The following is a 21,452-nucleotide window of genomic DNA, read 5'->3' on the forward strand; positions in this document are numbered from 1 at the left end:
ATTCACCTTCAGTGGAGTATAGGAATACAGGAATACCAAGTGGTGGCTGAGAAGTGGTTGGATTTTGGATATATTTAGAAGTAGAAGATTTGCTGATAGAATGGATATGGGTTTTGGAAAAACTAAAAACTAATCCTGGAAGGATTGAGTTGCCTTTTATTGAAATGGGTAAGACTGTGTAAACAAGAGTACTTGGGGAGAAAATTGAGAGTTCAGTTCTGAACATGTTTGGTTAAGATGCCAGTTGATATCCCCGAGGAGGTGTTGGATGTTACAGCATAGAATACAGAAGCTGGATCTGAGCTGGAGATATAAACATGGGAGTTGTCAGAATATGGGTGTTCTTTTTTTTTTTTTAATCCTTATTTATTTTGAGAGAGAGAAAGTATGAGCAGGTGAGGGGCAGAGAGACAGGGAGAGAGAGAATCTCAAGCGGGCTCCATGCTGTCAACACAGAGTCAAACATGGGGCTTGATTCCATGAAGTGAGATTGTGACCTGAGTGGAAATCAAGAGTTGGATGGTTAACCAACTGATCCACCAGGCATCCCACTGTCATTTTTTAATTGCAGTAAAAATGGATGATATTGTAAGATTTAGCAATCTAACAGCAGTCCAAGTTGACTTAGAGTGACCTAGAAAGAGAACAGAAAGAGGGGATTGGAAACGGCTGGTATAGATTACAAGTTCTCAAACTTTCACATATGCAGATCATCTTGTTAAAGTACAGATTCTGGATTTGCTGTGCATAGAATGGGACTAAAATTCTCCTTTTCGAACAAGATCTTTGTCGATGCTAATGTTGCTAGACCAAGGGTCACACAGAGTAGTAAGGTTATCGACAGCTCTTCATGGAGGTTTGCTGTAAAAAGGAACAGGTAAGTAGGGTAGTGTGAGTCGTCTTTAATGCATCTACATATGCATCATCAGGTATTGTGATAACATAAATCATCATAGATGATGTTTATAAAAGTAGAAAATCTGAAAGAACGTATGTACTAACTGCTGGAGTTAATATGTTGTCAGGACTTCTAGATCAAGGTCAGTGTACAAAATTCAACTATATTTTTGTATACCAGTGACAAATACAGAGAAAACAGCATTTTAAAAGATATATAATGTATAATAGCATCAGAGATAACATAAATCAAGAGTTTCACAGGATCAAAAATAAAATTACCACTAATTAATTAATTAAGTCATATCAGTTTTATTCTTTTGCCTATTTTAATTTTTATTTTACTTTATTGTTTAAAAGCTACTTAAAATATTTTTAAAATATCTGTAAATATTTGTATGCATATGAGTTTATAGGTGTGTATATCTTCTTTTTGTAGGAATAGGAGAAAATTCTACGTATCTATCCACTTCGCATTTCCCTTACATTCTAGAAAGTGGTGTATAGTAGTATATTACCTCATTGTGTGGATGTACCTTATTTTATTCAACTATTTTCTAATAGATGGTCATCTGGATTGTTTCCAGCCTTTTATAACTAATAATAGTGAATACCCTAGTGCATATATTTTGCTTTTTGTTTTTGTTTTGCCAGAATATTTTTGGGATAGATTCCTAACAGTAGGTTGGCTAGATTAAAGAGAAAACACATGTGTAATATTATTAGATTTTGGTAAATTCCCCTGTGTTGAGGTGTATCCTTTTGCATTCCCATTAGCAGTGTATGAGAGTAACTGTGTTTCCACAGCCTCACCAACAGAATATGGAATCAGACTGTGATTTTTGCTGATCTATTAGAGAAAAAATGGTATCTCAGAACTGTTTTCATTTGACAATTAATGTTTATTAAAACTTTAAAAAATTAGAATAGGTTACTGAAAAAATTTGAACAGTACATAAGTGCTTAAAGTGAAAATGATCCCACAGTATCCTCTTATTCTCATTCACTGGGTTTGATCCTGTTACGTTTGATGTGACTGATACACACAGACAATATATGCATATATATACATATACAGGTATATGTTTGTTTTCAAGAATGAGAATGTGTGCAGGAGAGCCGGGTGGCTGGGATGGGAGAGACATATTTGCTACTGTGTACCATTTTGTACCTTTTGAATTTTTGTAATGTGTGGATGTATTACCTATTTATAAAAGAATTTTAATAAATTACTGAGGCAAGTGTTCGGGGCACTCAGATACCCTCAGGATTGAGTTTATTTATAGGGTGAAGATAGTCTCATATATTTGAATTTTTAAAATTAATGGTAATATGGCTCATTTAGAAAGTATCTTTAACATTTGTTGATAGTATTGAGAGGGAATTTACTTTTCTGGTTTTAACACATAGACTCAGTACTTGTGTCACATATATTATTTTTTGTTCTTTCCATGCAGAGGATACATGGTAATGGGTGACTCTTTCAACACTTCCTTATTCAAGCAGACGTTTCAAAGAGTTTTTACCAAAGATATGCATGGACAGTTTAAAATGGGCTTTGGTGGTACATTAGAAATAAAGGTAAGAGTCAAAACTTGACATGTGTGGTATGTTATCAAAAGAAATTTGTAGGCTTGACCATAATTTAAAAATATCATTAATCAAATTTAGGGGAGCCTGGGTGGCTCAGTCGGTTAAGTGTCTGACTTCGGCTCAGGTCATTATCTCATGGTTTGTGGGTTCAAGCCCCGCATTGGGCTCCGGGCTCTGTGCTGAAAGCTCAGAGCCTGGAGCCTGCTTTGGATTCTGTTTCCCTCTCCCTCTGCCCCTCCCTCACTCACACTCTGTCTCTTTCTCTCAAAAAATAAACATTAGATAAATTTAAAATAAATATCATGAATCAAATTCAACATATGCTTTAAAAGTAGAGATTTTGTTTACCAGAAAAATGTATCATCATTAAATGTACATGATGTTTCACTTGAGCATTTACAAATAATTGTTGGAAAAGAAGATACTATATAGGTAAAATTTCCTTTAACTATTTTTTCTTTATATAGAGTTTAACTTTTTAAAGCATGCTTTGTCTTTTTTAAAAAGTGCTGTTTTTTTAATTTTAGGAATTAGTATCTAACTGAAGAGAAACCTATTCTCTTCTATTTGGATAATCAGTCATTGTTTTATGGTTGATAGGTTGATATTCACTTCTTTTTTGTTGTTTGTTCGTTTGTTTGTTTTTTGAGAGAAAGTGTGGGCAGGGGAGGGGCAGATACAGAGGGAGACAGAGAATGCTCAATTGAGACAAGATGTTCAATCCTACAACCATGAAATCACGACCTGAGCCTAAGTCAAGTTTCAGATGCTCAACCAACTGAGTCACCCAGGTGCCCCGATATTATTCACTTCAAATTTGGATTAAAAAACCCAAAAGCTTAAGGGAGCGGGACAAAAACATAAGAGACTCTTAAATATGGAGAATAAACAGAGGGTTGTTGGCGGGGTTGTGGGAAGGGGGATGGGCTAAATGGGTAAAGGGCATTATGGAATCTACTCCTGAAATCATTGTTGCATTGTATATTAACTAACTTGGGTGTAAATTTAAAAAATAATAATTAAGTAATAATTAAAAATAAATAAAAATAGGTTCATGGAAAAAAAAGCCCAGAAGTTTAGTGTTATAAAAGTATATTAGAAAATCCTTGATTTTGAACTTCCATTAAATATTTCTTGTTAATCTTTTTATTTTATTGAATGCTATATCTCTAGCATTAAGCAAGGAAATTATAAGGATCTCAAGGGATATATAAGGCACAGGTCTTCTTAAAAAGAAACTTAAATCTTGGGGAGCCTGGCTAGCTCAGTCAGTGGAGCATGTAACTCTTGATCTCAGGGTTGTGAGTTCAAGTCCCACATTGGGTGGGAAGCCTACTTTAAAAAAAAAAAGAGAGAAACTTAGTCTTGATAGAAAGGTAAGATTAACACTTGTGATAGAATGAAATAACAGTAGATTATAAAAGTTCTATAAAGGTTTAGGGAAGAAAAATGAATACATGCAGGATACAATTTATTATTGGTGATAAATGGTTTTATAGTGACTTACAGTGGTTTTGAAAGATGGCAGAATTTAAGTTCTTTGAGAACATATTTTAGTTAGGATCCCATATGAAGAGAGGTAAAGAAGTGAGAATCAGCATGGTATATTTGGTAAAATTTCCCAGTGAGAGTGGATAGTTTGTATTGCAATATAAGGGAAATAGCTTTAATTATGGGGTTGGTTATATTTTAGTGATGCATGTCTAGGCAAACTTAAAATGTTAAGTTAATGAATAACAATGTTTCAGGTAAAATTTGTCTGATGATGGTATTCAGTTTGTCAGGAAGAAGAATCTCAAGTAGGAAAACTAAATTAGGCTTTCTAATTTTTTTAGATGGAAACTAGAAATGGTTTAAATTTTGGTGACAGTAGAGATTGGAAAGAAACCAACATTGGTGATGGATTTTCTGCAGGAGGAAAAACAGAAGATAGTGTTTCAGGTTTAGAATTAGGATGTATTAATTTTGGATATGGTATTATTTTGAATTGAGGGTGAGGTTCCCAAATGGAGACATCCTATGGGCAGCTCAAAATAGAGTATTGAAATTAGGCCAGGGCTAGATTGTAAATTTGGGAGTTATCAACCTAGAAGTGTACACTGATTAATTATTATTTTTTTAATGTATGTTTATTTATTTTGAGAGAGAGAGAGAGAGCATGTGTGCACACACATGCATATGAGCAGAGGAGGGGCAGAGAGAGAGAGGGAGAAATCTAAGCAGGCTGTGCATCAACAGTGCAGAGCCCAATGTGGGGCTTGATCCCACGAACCATGAGATCATTACCTGATCAAGAGCCAAAATCAAGTCGAATGCTCAGCCAACTGAGCTACCAAGGGGCCCCTGATTCATTATTTTTAACATTAGTTTGTTTTCATTAACTTCTGGGTTATAAATATGGAAGGACGTCTTTAATCTTTTTTTTTTTTCTTTTCCTTTTTCTTTTTTTTAGAGCAAGAGAGAGCGTGAGTAGGGGAGAGGGCCAGAGAGAAGAAGGGAGGGAGGGAGAGAGAGAGAAAGAGAAAAAGAGGGAGAGAGAAAGAAATATTGAGAATCTTAACACTTAGTGCAGAGCCCGACAAAGGTGCTTGGTCCCAGGTACCCCAGGATAACTTTATTTGTATGTACTTTGTATGTACTCATAGTTGAATATATGTTTAAACTTATCTTTGAGGACACTGAAGTGTTCACTGTATGCTTATTTTGCAGACCTCAAGGGAAATAAAGATTTCAGGAGCTATTGGACCCTGTGTGTCTCTCAATTCTAAAGGACCTTGTGTGTCTGAAAATGTAAGTTGCCTTTACCCTATAAAGAAAATAGAGTTAATTCGAAGGACAGACCAACAAGAGACCTGGAATGACAGGCCGCAACATTCCTTTCAAATTTGTGTGGGCTAAGTTTTTCAGTAGAATGTGGTTCAGGTTCCATTAGTATACATAGGTTTGTGGTCGATCTTTATGCATACCCTTTTTACATCTACCCCTAAATTAAAACCTTTATTCTGTCACCAGTCTTCAATTTTTTATGCCTAAGTTATTCCTTCCCCCTGTGTGCCTAAAAAAACCCGACAACTGTGATTTGGAGATTTGGAGACTTCTGAAAGTCGAATCTGAATTTTTTTTTTTAGTAGGATTTCCAACAAAATAACCAAATGAGCCAGATTTTAGTTTCATTCCTTTCTTTTTTGTTATCCCATCTAGTGAATACATAATACACTTTAAAGTGGTACAATTCTGTAGCTGTAGAGAGGACGGTGGGACAAATAACAAAGTGAGTAATCATCTGTAAAAATGACAGAGTTTAAAAATTAATTTTAAGCAGTGTAGTGGTAAAAAGTCTTATCTAAGAAGGTTTTTTAGGAATCAGAGTGCTTAAATTATGGAATTCTGATCTAGAAAACCTATATTCTATATGTGCATGTATTATGTGTTAAATCAGTATCTCTTTACACAGATGAAATAGTTAGAAAGATAGTTGTAATTACTTCATTAAATAGTTTATACTTCTAAGTCTACAATATGAAGAACTTGTATCAATACTCAGAATTTGAATTATTTTATAATTTTATTGTGTAAAAATTACTTGCTTTATTTCATGATACATTTATATGACTTTAAAAATCTTAGACTTTAACATTCATTAAATTAGTTAGAAACCTGAAATTTAGTTTTTCTTACAGTAGATTTTTTCTCCCCTTTTTACCTTGATATATATTATAGTAATACATTGGGGGCACCTGGCTGGCTCAGTCGGTGGAGCGTGCAACTCTTAATCTTGCAGTTGTTGGTTTGAGCCCTGCATTGGGTGTAGAGATTACTTACAAATAAAGTCTTAAAAAATTGTATTTTCTAGCTTTGAAACATACTATGTTTTGTTTTTACAGGAGATAGGAACAGGTGGCACTTGTCAATGGAAGATATGTGGACTCAGTCCCACTACAACCTTAGCTATATATTTTGAGGTTGTCAATCAGGTATGACTTTTTATTTTGAAGTACTCAAATTAGGCCATAAATATTTCATATTTTTTTCTAGTAGTAATTATGACCCAGAGCTTATTCTGATTTGGAATTTTTGTTTGTCATTTTCTGTTTCTCAAGGCTAAACTCCTTGGTGAGAGGATAAACTACAATAGAAAGAGATGTTAGGGAAACCTGCAAATTCCCAACATTGGACAACCTAACTTTTAGTCTCTGTTTTCTTGTTTTTTTTTTTTAACATAAAATTGGAGCATAAAAAATTCTTAAAATGTGTTCTAGCTATGCATTTTTGTAATCAGACATCTAGCTCCTCCTGGTTGTCACAAGGCATATAATGATATACGAAACCCCTGTAAGAAAGTTTAATATGACAAAATTCATAGAAAAGGATTGGAAGGTAAAGATATCAGTATTTGAAAATATTTTTTTTCTGGCTACAGGAAGAAGTTATCATATTAAAATATGATATAATGTACAAATAACTGACTTACATATTAATGGTTCTTAGGCATAAAATGGACCACAAAGTATTAATAGTCTGCCTCCTAAGATGTGTACAGGAATTTTTTCTTTAACCATCAAAATTTGTGAGAAAGAGTGGGTCTTACCAAAAAAAAAAAAATCAAGAAAACAAGAATGCCTGTTGTCAAAGGACATGAAGAAAGTTTCTCATTGACCACTTGCTATTTCTTTCTGAGGATTATTATTATATCCTATTATAGGATAATGTTTATTAGTGTTTCTCTTTTCATATTAATAGTTTTCTGTTGGTCATCTGTTCATCAGGTGATTATTTTCCTGAAAGTTGTGTTTTCGTCTTTCATGGCGAGGGGCGGAGGACTCGCTTCAATTTTTCTTTATCCAGTTACTATTAGCAAAATTGCCTTACTTATGCCTTCCTGTATCTGTTCGTGTCTTTACACTTCTCCCTCCACTTTGTTCTTTCATGTCCCTCTGAATTCCATATTACTTGAAACTGATATCCTAGCTGGAGTCACTTCTCTACGCTTCACCATTTTTCCCCTTTCCCAGGTCCATTTCTCTTTTATGTGGCTGTTTGGAATGCACTGGAAACAGGCATCCCTCTAGTCAATTTTAGAATGAATTTCATTAATGCTAGGGTAACTATATGATAAGACTGTCATAGATTTTGCTTACTTTTTACTCTTATTTTTACATAGCATAATGCTCCAATTCCTCAAGGAGGACGTGGTGCAATCCAGTTTGTGACTCAGTATCAGCATTCAAGTGGGCAGAGACGCATCCGAGTGACCACCATTGCTAGGAAGTAAGTTGTATTTTTTAGAGATTTAATTTACATATCAACTATTCTGGGTCATGCTTCCCAACTGGGTTTCTGTTTTGAGTAACATCTAAACTAGAAAATGAATTATTTACACCCAATAGCATTTTATTTCTTTCTAATCTAACTTTGCCCGAATATTCATTGTTAAGCACTGTAAAGCAATTTAAAAAACTACTCCTAAGACATGTTCTTCAAAATAATTCCTTTATTTACCATATTCTACTGAGAGGAGGAGAAACACTAATAAACATTATCCTATAATAGGGAATAACAATATGTATATACATACCTGGTGCAGGGCCCAAACCCATGAAACTGCAAGATCATGACCTGAGCTGAAACCAGGAGTTGGATGCTTAACCACTGAGCCACTGAAGTGCCCCTATATATTTTCAGTTTGCACAGAATTTGTGAGGCCATTGTAGAGCTGCATATTATGTGTGTTTTGGTGTTGCTTCTGTCATCATGTCTCACCCAAACACCCATCTTTTGAAATCAACTTACCTATTTTCAATAATCAGCACTTATTTTTCTTTATTTAGTAGTAATATGATTTTAGGGGCCTAGGGAAGTATAATTGTTTAAGTGAGCCATGTGAAAATAAAGGACTCAGGTTCCTGAGATACAGTCAAAAGTTAGCTTATTTTTCGTATAGAAAACAATGTAGATCTGGAAAGTTTGATTTGAAACTAGTTATAAGAATTACAGTGAGGAGGGGATATTGGAAATGAAGAAGACAGATTTTACAATGTGAACAAACTCTTTAAACTTGATTTAAGAGCATAATTTTTCATTTATAGCTAAATAAGATTTAATTAGTAAATTTGCATGTGCTTACTTGTCAATGTAGTTAAAATGTCACCTTTATGTTTCAGATTGAAACGGGAATATCGTGTTCATCTTTGCTGGGAAAATAGTGATTTAGATAATTTTGGTTTTAGTTCTTTGAGTTTTTTAACTTAAAAATTAAAAGGGGTGGCTGGGTGGCTCAGTCGGTTGGGCGTCCAACTTCGGCTCAGGTCATGATCTCACAGCTCGTGGGTTCCCATGTTGGGCTCTGTGCTGACAGCTGAGCCTGCTTCAGATTCTGTATCTCCCTTTTTCTCTGACCCTCCCCTGCTCACGCTGTCTCCCTCTGTCTCTCAGAAATAAATAAAACATTTTTAAAAAAACTTAAAAAAAAAGTAAACCATTAGTATAACTAAAATTTGTTTACATTAAAAAATAATTTCAAAATTACTGGATCTTATTTTACCAATTATCATTTTTTTCTGCCTCTTGCTATTTCTCTAGACTGAGATACTTAACAGTTACCAGTCATCTGGAAAATATTAAAAAATTATTGTCTATATGAAAAAATTAAAAATAGAGAAATAAGGGGAGAAGAATTTTTAACACATTACTGCCTAAATTTTGAGGGGATGACTTCTTGCATCTTCGAGTCATGCAAAAGTGGTCTAGCTTTTCAAAAATCTTAAAGTTTTTCCAGACTTGCTTAAAGTGAGGTACTTTAGAATTAGAATCAGCTAAAGTATTACAAAACTCTGTGAAACAGTAAATAAAAACTGTTGCTGGGTCTACCCAGGATCAGTTTGACTGGATTGGATTTACAGAATATGTGAATTTAATAGATTACTGCTATTTTATGCATAATAACAATTTAACCCCTTAGACTAAAATTTTTACTAACTTTTGATAAGTTTTAGTCAGTGTATTTAGCATGGAGGGAAAAGAATACATAGAATGTTTAATTGTATTATTTTTTTCTGTTAACTCAATTAAAGACCAATGAGAAAATAATTTTTGATAATTTTTATTTTACAGTTTCCTAAATGAGAATTACGTAGGTGGGGGGAAAACTTTTAATTTTGTTGTATTTCTATTTTTCTGCCTTTAAAAAATTGAAGAAATACAATTTTCTTTTTTATTTTAAGTTTTATTTATTTTGAGATAGAGAAAGCAATTGGGAGAGGGGCAGAGAGAGAAAGGGAGAGAGAATCCCAAGTGGGCTCTGTACCGGCAGTGCAGAGCCCATTGCAGGGCATGAACCCACAAACCAGGAGATCATGACCTACGCCAAAGTCAGAGGCTTAACTGACCAAGCTACCCAGGCACCCCGAAGGAAGAAAACATGAAGTCTTATATAGAGACTTGTATATCTATGTGCACATGTGCACATGCACACACATACCTGTGGTTTATTCTTACTTGTAAAAATCTTAATGTTTTAAAGAATGTGTTAGGAGATCTGTCTTTATAATTACTTTAGAGGATTTTATTAGGTTTGGATATATTTTTCTGAAAAATAATGCTCCATTGAAACTGCTATTAGTAATATTAAAAGTGTTAATTTTCCAGGTGATGTTGGAATTTTGAAATATTGGAGGAAATTTCTGCATCATTTTAATTTAAATCTGTGTGGTAGTCAACTATGATATTGTGACTATAATAATACAGCACCATTTCTATGCTTTCTTCTTGGCTTCAGCTGGGCGGATGCTCAAACTCAAATCCAAAACATTGCTGCATCTTTTGACCAGGAGGCAGCTGCCATTCTTATGGCCCGGCTGGCAATCTACAGGGCAGAAACCGAGGAAGGACCAGATGTACTTAGATGGCTAGACAGACAGCTCATTCGACTGGTAAGAAGTAAACATTTTGCTTTATTCAGTCTGTATGTTTTTGTTTGTCATAAGTATTTGTTGGTGATAATCTCTTGCAGCATACTTAACACTATAACTGAAAGGCTATATGAGGGATTCTAATTCAAGTTGCTGAGAATGGCAGCTTGAATGAACAATACCTTTCTCTTCTAGTAAGCTAAAATACCTTTTGTCTTTAAAATGAAAGAGTGACAATTATGTAAACTATTCTTTTTCTTGTGGGTTTTTTTGGGGGGGCTGGTATCACACTAGTTCCAAATTTGATTGTAAATTATTGTAACTGTTTTTTTATGCTTATTTGCATATTTTTTCTTCATTGCTATGGTTTTAGTTTTCTGTGTTTATTTAAGAGAATTTAATTGGGATATAAAAATTATACACATTTAACATACAAAAATATAGTTAAGTCTTGATTATCTGGATCTATGTTACCAAAGTGTGTGTTAGTAAATTTATCGATAATGATGGTTTATTTGGGTTTTTAACATGGCAGGAACCCATTATTTACAGTATCACCTACAATGCTTAATTAAGTTCTATTTTTTTAAAGTTTTTTTTAAATGTTTATTTATTTTTGAGAGAGAAAGCATAAGCAGGGGAAGGGCAGAGAGAAAGGGGTGGAGCGGATCCGAGGCGGGCTCTGTGCTGACAGCAGTGAGCCCAATGTAGGGCTCGAACTCACAGACCATGAGATTATGACCTGAGCTGAATTTGGACGTGTAACTGACTGAACCACCCAGGTGCCCCAATTAAGTTGTATTCTTTGTTTTGTTTAATTTTTTTTGAAAGAGAGAGGGATAGAGAGCAAACAGGATAGGGAGAGAGAATCCCAAGTATGAGGCTGTATCCTACAAACCATGAGATCATGACCTGAGTTGAGATCAAGAGTCAGATGCTTAACTGACTGAGCCACCCAGGTGTCCCAATTAAGTTTTATTCTTAATGTTCCATTTTTACTCAGCAAACTCTGGGCTGTTATTTAGTCAAACACCCTGCTGAGAACCCTCTCTGCTAAGTTATCAGATTTCTATTTGTAGCAGTAGTTTTTTGTGCTCTTTTTTTTAGATTTTCACGTAGGTTTTAAAACCTTCTTGAGTGAATTAGTCTTTGTTTAATAGAATTAGAGGAGCACCTGGGTGGCTCAGTTGGTTAAGCATCTGACTTCAGCTCAGGTCACGTTCTCATAGTTCAAGACTCACATCAGGCTCTGTGCTCACTGTTTGGAGCCTGGAGCCTGTTTCAGATTCTGTGTCTCCCTCTCTCTCTGCCCTTCCCCCTCTTGCGCTCTCTGTCTCTTAAAAATATAAAACATTTTTAAAAAATTAAAAAATAAAATAAAATGAGTATTAAGTAGCGTCATCCAGAACTTTTTTTTTCATTTTATCTTCAAGAGTGTTTTATATTAGCACCTCTCTGTGATGAAAGCAGTGTTACAAGATCAGCATGTCTTGTTATAAAAGAGGTAAAACCTCTCATAGAGTCCACCATTGATTGGACCCCATCAGTACAAATACCAACACCATTCCTCCAAGGTGAACCACTGTTTCTAGATACGAAGACAAAATATTAAATGTATTTTGACCTTTGCTAATTTAGGACAGCAGAAACATTTTCTTGAATTTCACTGTCATTTAGCAGTTTGATATGACATTAGTGAAATATATTGACTCATCAACCTGAAGAGAGAAGCTTCTATTTTTCAGCCGATTCCACAAACCTCTTCAGCACCATGTGACGTGTTATCAGTGCATAAACATGTTGTATTATTTTAAAATGGAGCATTTTCAATTTCTCAGACTGCATCTTGTCCTAGCATTTTACTTTCTGTAATTTTATACGTTGGCGTTATTAGATTTTATTATTAGTTCTGTGACTTTTCCTTTTCTGGATACATTAATCTGAAATAGCTTGCCTCCTGATCCTTTTCTTTCTTATTTTATTTTATTTTATTAAGTGGGCTTCATACCCAGTGTTGGGCTTTAACTCACTACACTAAGATTGAGAGTCTCATGCTCTACCTACTGAGCCAGCCAGGTGTTCCCCTTCCTGAGTCTTTCCAGTGAAAGTGACTTTGTTTTAATAAACATTTATTGTTTTGAGAAGAAGGTGTTTGAAGTAATCACCTTTATTTGCCAAAGGGCTGTGATTTATAGGAAAATGCTTTTGCTGTTACACTAGAACTATTTCTGCATTTGTAGGTTATCAAATATGTCATAAAATTTAATAGTACAACTTAGTTATCAATCCACATAAAACCCACTGATAAGTAGCTTTCATTGTAAAGATCGACCTTTTTTGTGTCCTTTGCTACACAAGTGTAGTGAGATGACTCAGAAGATTGTAATTTTTTAGAATTCTTTATGGGCTTATGTCTAGAATCTTTCTTTTCTATCTTACACCTGAACTTCAGAATTTGCTGCATTGTTTAACATGCTTGTAAAACAGAAACACTATTAAAATATAAAACAGAATGGCCTTGTGAAGAACTAAATGAGACAGTTAAACAAAAAGTACAAAATTACCAAAAACCTAACAATATAATTCACATCTATACATTTTGCAGTTTTATAGTGTTACAACAGCAGTACAGGGCTTTTGGTGATAGAGAATAAATGAGTCATGGCATGCTGAAAATTTTACTCTTATCTTCTGTCACACCAGTATAGCTTTTCTCTTCCATTTTTTTAAAGGTTTTTTAATAATTCAGTTTTGAGAAAGAGAGATAGGCAGCGTGCAGGTGGGGAAGGTGCAGAGAGAGAGGGATACACAGAATCTGAAGCAGGCTCCAGGCTCTGTGCTGGGCCTAATGTGGGGCTTAAACTCATGAACCGTGAGAGCATGATCTGAGCTAAAGTTAGACGCTCAACCAACTGAGCCACCCAGGCACCCCATCTCTTCCATTTTTTAAAATCATATTTATTTATTTTGAGAGAGAGAGAGCACTTGTGAGCAGGGGAGGAGCAGAGAGAGAGAGGGAGAGAGAATTCCAAGCAGGCTCCACATGAATTCTGATGCAGCGCTTCATCTTACAACCATGAGAACATGACTAGCACTGAAATCAAGAGTCGGATGCTTAAATGACTGAGCCACCCAGGCACCCCTAACTTGTCTCTTCCTATAATTGAGTTGGCAGATGTGTGTAAGAGGAGATTGGTGGAGGTAATTTGGGAGGGAGAGGCTGACGCTATCAGACTTTCACTCTGCTTTCTGGGCAAAATAGCTTTTAACAGTTACTGGTGGCCTCCCTTGTCTTATATCAGAAACTGAGAATGGAGTTCTCTAAGTGAGCCTAGTCCTACTGCATACTGCCACCTGGGACTGAAAGATAGCTAGAAGAAATTGCTCATAGGATAATTTAGAAAACTGTCCATCTCTGTGGCTGGCATTTTATGGTATGCAGAGTTCAAGCACTAATTTTTAAAAAATTACAGTCTCTTATGAACCCCTAGTGACTAAGAGACCCTCATATATGGTAAAAGTGGTAAGAAGGTGCTCTTTGCATTTTCATTTGATTGAGTCATATTAGCATACAGTTGAAGTGAAGCTTCAGGTGATGACCAATGAACCTTAGTTACAGAAGCTAAACATTTTTGTACTGATTCCACATTGCTGAAATTTCAGCTGTAGCAATGATAACACAAATAGAGAAAGGGTTAGTAATACCTTTCAGCTACTTTTGTAAGTTTTTGCTAATGGAAAAAAATCTATGAAATTATATTAACAAACTTCTTGCCTCAATTTGACATAGTAAATGTAATTGTTTTATTTTCTTCTTGATGACTCTAATTTTAATTAAAAATAAACATCTTTTGGGGTGCCTGGTTGGCTCTGTCAGTTAAATGTTTGACTCTTGATTTCTACTCAGGTCATGATCTCACGGTGGGGAGATCTGAGGCTCTGAGCTGGGCACGGAGCCAGCTTAAGATTTTCTCCCTATGTCCTTCTGTCCTTTTCCTGTGTGCAAGCCTGTGCACATACACTCTCTCTCAAAAAACAAACACAAAACCCAAAGCAAACAAAAAACCCCAAGCATCTTTTAAAAAATGTTTTTAATGTTTATTTTTGAGAGAGAGAGACAACGCACATATGGAGGGAGGGCAGAGAGAGAGGGAGACGCAGAATCTGAAGCAGGCTCCAGGCTCTGAGCGGTCAGCACAGAGCCTGACGTGGAGCTTGAACCCGTGAACCATGAGATCACGGACCTGAGCCAAAGTCAGACACTTAACCGTCTGAGCCACCCAGGTGCCCTAAAACCAAACATCTTTTTAAAGACTATTTTGTAGATAATTGGGCAATATATGGCCAGATTGGTACTGTACCACATTTGCTTCTGACACTTTTAGTGTAAGCTCTTGCTCCCCTTGGTCAGAGAATCCCTTAAAACACTGGTATCAGCGTATAATTCATCATATCTATCCTGAGTCTTGTTTGAGCACATCTTATTTGTGCCCAGCCTCATGTATCTGTTTCTTACCTTTTTTGTTGTTGTTCCTTACTTTTTTGACTCCTGACCTTTTCTATTGAGTGACATCCTTTTACAACTTAAACTTGATATTTGATTTTTTTTTTCCATCTTAGACTTTTGTTTTACCATTAACCAGTAATTGTATTTTCCCTGTAGTTGTGCTGCTAGCTACATTGGATAAACAGTTCATCTGATTAGACTTGGCCCAGGAAATCTCTCTTGTTTAAGACTCTTGGGGCTTTCCTAGTAAATCCTAACCCAGCCAGATTTTTCTTGTTGACATCAGTGGGACAAGACACTTTAGTTGTGTTGTTTTTATTTTTTTTATTTTTTAATTTTTTTAATATTTTTTTTTATTTTATTTCTAGGAGAGAGAGAGAGAGACAGTGTGAACAGGGGAGGGTCAGAGAGAGGGAGTCACAGACTGAAACAGGCTCCAGGCTCCGAGCTGGCAGTCAGCACAGAGCCCGACGCGGGGCTCGAACCCACGAACCGCGAGATCATGACCTAAGCGAAAGTCGGACGCTTAACCGACTAAGCCACCCAGGCGCCCCAGTTGTGTTGTTTTTAAAGATGATCACATTTGTCAGTACCATTTTCTTATAGAGATTAGGTTTTGACCATTAGGGCCCTTTTATTTGTTTGCCTTTATGCATAAATAATTAGTGAGTTAAAGACAACTAAATTTCTTGCAAGTGTTATTTTCCTCAAGCAGACTATATTACTGTTGCTTTATCTGCCCAGTTTTATTAACTGTTGAATATCTCAGACCATGAATCTTTGATATTCTTCCTTTAGGCTTCAATCTTTTTTTTTTTTTCCATCTATATTTGTATTTTGGTTAGGTTGTATATAAGGACTGCTCCTCGTGATTCCAGTAATTAGTGCTAGGGCACTTGACAAGCGTTCAAAAAAATTTTGAGAGGTAACTCAAAGATTAGGAATGTATATATGTATATATTATGCAAATTTTATATTGTTATCTGTAGTATAACCTATACCACTTTACCCTATACATATATACTTATAATCTATACATACTTTATTTATGTTGTATGTATAGCATATACTTTAGGCTATATTTATCAGTAAATAGGTCAATACATATTTAACCCGGAGGCAGAAGGAGGTTTAATATGGAATTAAAAGCAGGAACCATTAAATAAAAATATTAAAAGGTTTATTATGTTAAAATGAGACAAAATCTGTGTGGTAAAAATACCATTAGCAGAATTTAATGCCATCTTTTATGTATGATTTATGTGTATGACATATTCTTACACATTTGACAGAATGTTGAAATTTTCATATATATACTCTAACAAATCAGTAAGATTTGGGCAAAAAAATGAGCAAAGGTTGTGAACAAGGAATTAGCAAAAAAGGGAATGTAAGTGACCAGTAAACATACGAAAAAATTATCAATCTTATTTATAATCAAAGTTAGAAGATAGAACAAGACAACAATTTTTCTTTGTCAAACTGGTAAGAATTAATAAAACGTAGTAACACTTAAGAGTTGGTTAGTATTCAGAGAAACAGACAGCATCATTGTAGGTTTGGAGTATGTATTGTACAACTTTTTTTTTTTTTAATGTTTTATTTATTTCTAGGAGAGAGAGAGAGAGACAGCGTGAGCAGGGGAGGGTCAGAGAGAGAGGGAGTCACAGACTAAAACAGGCTCCAGGCTCTGAGCTGGCAGTCATTACAGAGCCCGACGTGGCGCTCGAACCCACGAACCGCAAGGTCATGACCTAAGTGAAAGTCAGACGCTTAATCGACTAAGCCACCCAGGCGCCCCTGTATTGTACAACTTTTATAAACATCTGTATAACCTTATATTTAGAAGGTAGCTGGTGACCTATATCAAAAACTTAAAAATTGCTTTTTACCTAGAAATTCTACTGCTGAGAATTTATCCTAAAGATAGAACAGGATAAATATAAATGCTAATAGTGAAGGATTCGGTGAGATTTTTATGTTATATATTTTAATGTAATGGAATGCTAATCATCCGTTAAAAGTGAAATAATAGATTATATTTAGTGATATAAAAATGTTCATAATTCAAGCAAAAATTTTAACAAGTATCAAATATGCTCAACTCTGAAAATTAGCCTTTTGAACATCCCCAGTTATCCAAGCATAAAAGTCAACAATGGGCTTCTGGCTGGCTCAGTTGGTAGAGCATGTGACCGTTGACTTAGGGCTGTGAGTTAGAGTTCCATAATGGGCATAGAGTGTACTTAAAAGAAAAAAAAAAAGATTTCTTGGGACACCTGGGTGGCTCAATCAGTAAGCATTTGACTTTGGCTCAGGTCATGATCTCATGGTTTGTGAGTTCGAGTCCCGCATCAAGTGAGCTCCAGCCCTGCTTTGGGTGAGCACCGCTTATCTCCCTCTCCCACTCTCTCTCTATCTCTCTACCCCTCCCTCACTTGTGCTCTCTCTCTCTCTCTCAAAAAAAAAAAAAAAAATCCAAACACATGAAGAGGAGCTGTTACTTCATTGGAGCAATATATTGTTTGCTTCTCAAATTCAAATGGATTTCTTCTGTTGTAATCATTTTCTTGATAAGTCTGTAAGTAAGTCTATAAGTAATACTCAAATTTTATCTTATATCAAGTATTTGCTTTCTAAAGAGTAATAACTTTTTAAAAATAGAAAATGTATAGGCAAGAGGGTTGGTTAGCTGTGTGCCAGAGAAAATAATACTAACACATTTTATTTTATTAGTGTCAGAAATTTGGAGAGTATCACAAAGATGATCCAAGTTCCTTCAGATTTTCAGAAACTTTCTCCCTTTACCCACAGGTGAGTAGATAAAAGGTCCATGTTCTTTTCTTAGTGTTCACAGTAGCATTGGGTCTCATTTTTCCTCTTGTATTTTATTACTCATCTTACAGGACCCGTTGTCCTGTAAGATAATAACCGGTTGGGTTATTCTTCTGGTGATGTTGTAAGTTTGGGATAGGTAAGAAATTACTATTGTGCTTGAGTAGTCAATGAAAAGTATATAGTATTTTCTTTTTACACCTGCCCTAAGTGTACAGTATTTTTATGATGGCCTTGAAAATATTCATCTACTTGTGGTGAATAGAAATTTACATTGGAATCCTTCTGTGGAGTAGAATTAGGTGTTAGGCAGATTAGCTTTCCATCTGATATAAGGGATCTAATTACAGTAGTACCAAAAGGAAGTAACTTTACCAGTCAGCTAGTCTTACAGAACAATTTGAAGGGGATATACCAGATAAATAGAAAGAAGCTGATTTGATTTATCTTATAGAACTTTTTCCACTGAGGTAGTGAAATCTATCTTATTTTGATAGATAGTGTAAAAAGTCTAGGTTGTTTATATGATGAGGAACATAAATAATATTTATTCACCTGAGTTCTGTGTGCAGGGAACTTTAGGAGAATACAGATGACTGACATGGATCCTCCTTTCAAGGAGCTTTCAGTCTGAGGGGTGACATCTGAAATATGCCTAATGCAGAAGAGAAAGGGAGAGATGCTATGAGAGATATACAAAATTTAAAGGAAATTTAGAGGAATCCTTCCAAGTGAATGTTGTGATACATCTTTATAGAAGAAGGAGCATTTTAGCTTAGCCTGGAATGATGACTATATTGAGACATGGAAATTAAAATTTTTTCCATGAATACTTTGCTTAAACCTTCAACTTTCTTTTCAGAACTACTCTTATTTATTTTATTTTATTTTGAAAATCTTTTATTGATCTGTGATGTAAAAACTTCGTGTTATACAGGGAGACTTCCCTAAACCTCTGGTGACAGTTTTGGAGAACTAGCAAAAGGCAGAATCTATTTGTTTTAAAGCAAGCAAGACTGTTTCTGATTTGGGAATCCTTAGGCCTCATATTAGAAGCAGAAACTAGTAGGAAAGAGAATGAAGGCTTTAGCCTAGTAAGTATTTGACTGAAAGCCATACACTTGCCTTTCTCTTTTCTCCCAACCCCAAGCCTTTTCTTTTTTGATAGTTGATAGATCTCCCAAGAGATCTGGGTAGCCCGTCTTTTCCCCTCTATAGGAAATAGCAGAGGACCCAGAAATAATTTTTTCTTTGGGGTTTCAAAGCCTGATGCTCTTCTAAAAGGTGCATAGACTACATTTAAAGAAAGAAGGTTTTTCTAAAATATTTACCCCCAAATTTACCAATTATACATGCCTATGAGTAAACCGGAATGGCTGAAGTGGTGAGGGACTAAAAAGAGAAAAGGAATGAGAATGTCACTGAGCTGCCTGTGCTGGGAGAGAACCTGGGGCTGAGTCCCAGGCAGGAGCCACGCAGAAGCAATTGTTCGTGAGGGCTGAAGGAAGTTGGGAGGTAACTTTAAGACGAAAGACAGTTATTTGGAGAGCTGAATCTGTTGATTGTGTCTGAGACCCTTATTCAGGCCTAACTCTTCCCCTTTTGAGCTCTTTCATTTGAGGAGTGGGTGGAAGGAAAGACAAAGGAAAAAGAAAGAATGAAAGAAAGTCTAGAGAATGTTTCTTAGGGATGAGGAAGAACTTAAATATTAAGAACAAGTGAGTATATGTAAGTCCTTTTCTTTCTTTTCTTTTTTTGTCAATGCTGACCCTTCCCAGTACAACTTTTGGGAGCCCTCCAAAAAGTAGAAAATCTGTTAATCTATTTTTATACTCTCTTGGAGTCTTTTTTTGTTTTTAATTTTTTAATGCTTATTTATTTTTGAGCGAGAGAGAGACAGAACATGAGCAGGGGAGGGGAAGGGAGAGAGGGAGACAGAATCCAAAGCAGGCTCCAGGCTCTAAGTTGTCAGCACAGAGCCTGAGGCGGGGCTCAAATTCATGTATAGTGAGATCATGATCTGAGCCAAAGTCAGATGCTTAACCAACTAAGCTACCCAGGCGCCCCTGTTCTCTTGGAGTCTTTTGATGGTGGTAAGGAATAGTAATAAAAAAGTTCAGAGTTGTGGCCAAAAACATGGGGAATAAAAACAAAGGATGCTGATAATGCACCATGTAGTATCAGCCTTAAATCTGATAGAATAACTTAGATCTGAGCAAGGAGTTTCTGTTCTCACTTTTGTTTTCCTTTTGAGTCACCTCTTTTGGTTTAAATTTTTATTGTTGTTGAATTATATATGTGTATATATGTGTGTATACACACACACACACACATATTTTTAATTTACTTATTTTTTGAGAGGGAGAGAATGCACATGTGAGCTGGGGAGAGGGACAGAGGAAGAGAAAGAGAGAATCCCAAGCAGATTCCATGCTGAGCAGGGGCGCCTGAGTGGCTTAGTCGGTTAAGCGTCCGACTTTTGCTTAGGTCATGATCTCGCGGTTCGTGGGTTCAAGCCCTGCGTCGGGGTCTGTGCTGACTGCCAGCTCAGAGCCTGGAGCCTGTTTTAGTCTGTGACTACCTCTCTCTCTGACCCTCCCCTGCTCACACTGTCTCTCTCTCTCTCTCTCCTAGAACTAAATAAAACATTAAAAAAAAAAAAATTAAAAAAAAAAAAAAAAGATTCCATGCTGAGCATAGGACACCCTGACCTTAAGATTATGATCTGAGCCAAAATCACGAGTTGGACACTTAACCGACTGAACCACCCAGGCATCCCTTGTTGTTGAATTATCTTTTTAAATAACTGATAAAGATCATAGTAAGACTTTGAGGAATACAATTTAGAATGTTCTTGTTATAATTTGTTTTATTGTGTTAATAGTTATAATCAGATGCTTTTGTAATAGTAAACTCTTGTTGCAGTAAAGTCAATAAAAACTATCTCACATGTTTTTTTCTTGTAGTTTATGTTTCATTTAAGAAGATCTCCTTTCTTACAAGTTTTTAACAATAGTCCTGATGAGAGTTCATATTATCGTCACCATTTTATGCGTCAAGATTTGACCCAGTCCCTCATCATGATTCAGCCTATTCTGTATGCATATTCTTTTAGTGGACCACCAGAGGTAAGAGAGGCAGAAAACAAAAATTGGTTGTGACTGTGATGTATATCATTAAAAAGTGACAACAACTAAGTTTTTCTTGGAATATAGTTACTAAATATAAGAATTTAGTTTAAGAAGTTATGTTACATTATTCATAGATTTACTTTAAAATATTTATGAGTGCTTGTTATATGGTAGATTGCACTAGGAAATCATTAAAAATAGAAAAAGTGAGGTGGAAGAAACTTTTAAGATCAATTTATCTAGTTATTTGGTTGATCAAATCCTTTAGGGTTTGTGATTATTCTCATGTCTTTAACAGCATTCAGGGGTAATGATTCTAGAACCCATAGCTTATTCCGGGGTTTAGTGTCTGACAGGACATTCTGTCTGTACAAAGCCTCTTTCTTAAAATTCATTCTCCTGTTGCCTCTTTTGAACATGAGATACAGTTGATTTTAAAGATGTGTATTTTTTTTAGATTGAAATTAAATTTATTTATTTATTTATTTTTACAAATAGTTTATTGTCAAGTTGGTTTCCATATAACACCCAGTGCTCATCCCCACAAGTGCCCTCCTCCATTCCCATCACACCCCTCCCCCC

At 35.5% G+C, this 21,452-nt stretch overlaps 1 protein-coding gene across 1 annotated transcript in view; it reads left to right on the plus strand.

Moving 5' to 3' along the window:
• The window catches only part of SEC23A (SEC23 homolog A, COPII component), a 75,381-nt gene that overhangs the window by 29,267 nt on the left and 24,662 nt on the right, over positions 1–21,452 (plus strand). The window contains exons 10-16 of the mRNA XM_077769197.1: positions 2,355–2,478; positions 5,200–5,280; positions 6,375–6,464; positions 7,652–7,758; positions 10,265–10,418; positions 17,641–17,718; positions 20,706–20,867. Coding sequence (XP_077625323.1) covers positions 2,355–2,478; positions 5,200–5,280; positions 6,375–6,464; positions 7,652–7,758; positions 10,265–10,418; positions 17,641–17,718; positions 20,706–20,867 — 796 coding nt within the window. The remainder of the gene's footprint in view (positions 1–2,354; positions 2,479–5,199; positions 5,281–6,374; positions 6,465–7,651; positions 7,759–10,264; positions 10,419–17,640; positions 17,719–20,705; positions 20,868–21,452) is intronic.

This window comes from Crocuta crocuta, unplaced genomic scaffold (genome assembly GCF_008692635.1).
Source record: "Crocuta crocuta isolate KB4526 unplaced genomic scaffold, BGI_CrCroc_1.0 scaffold65, whole genome shotgun sequence".
Classification (NCBI taxonomy): domain Eukaryota; kingdom Metazoa; phylum Chordata; class Mammalia; order Carnivora; family Hyaenidae; genus Crocuta; species Crocuta crocuta.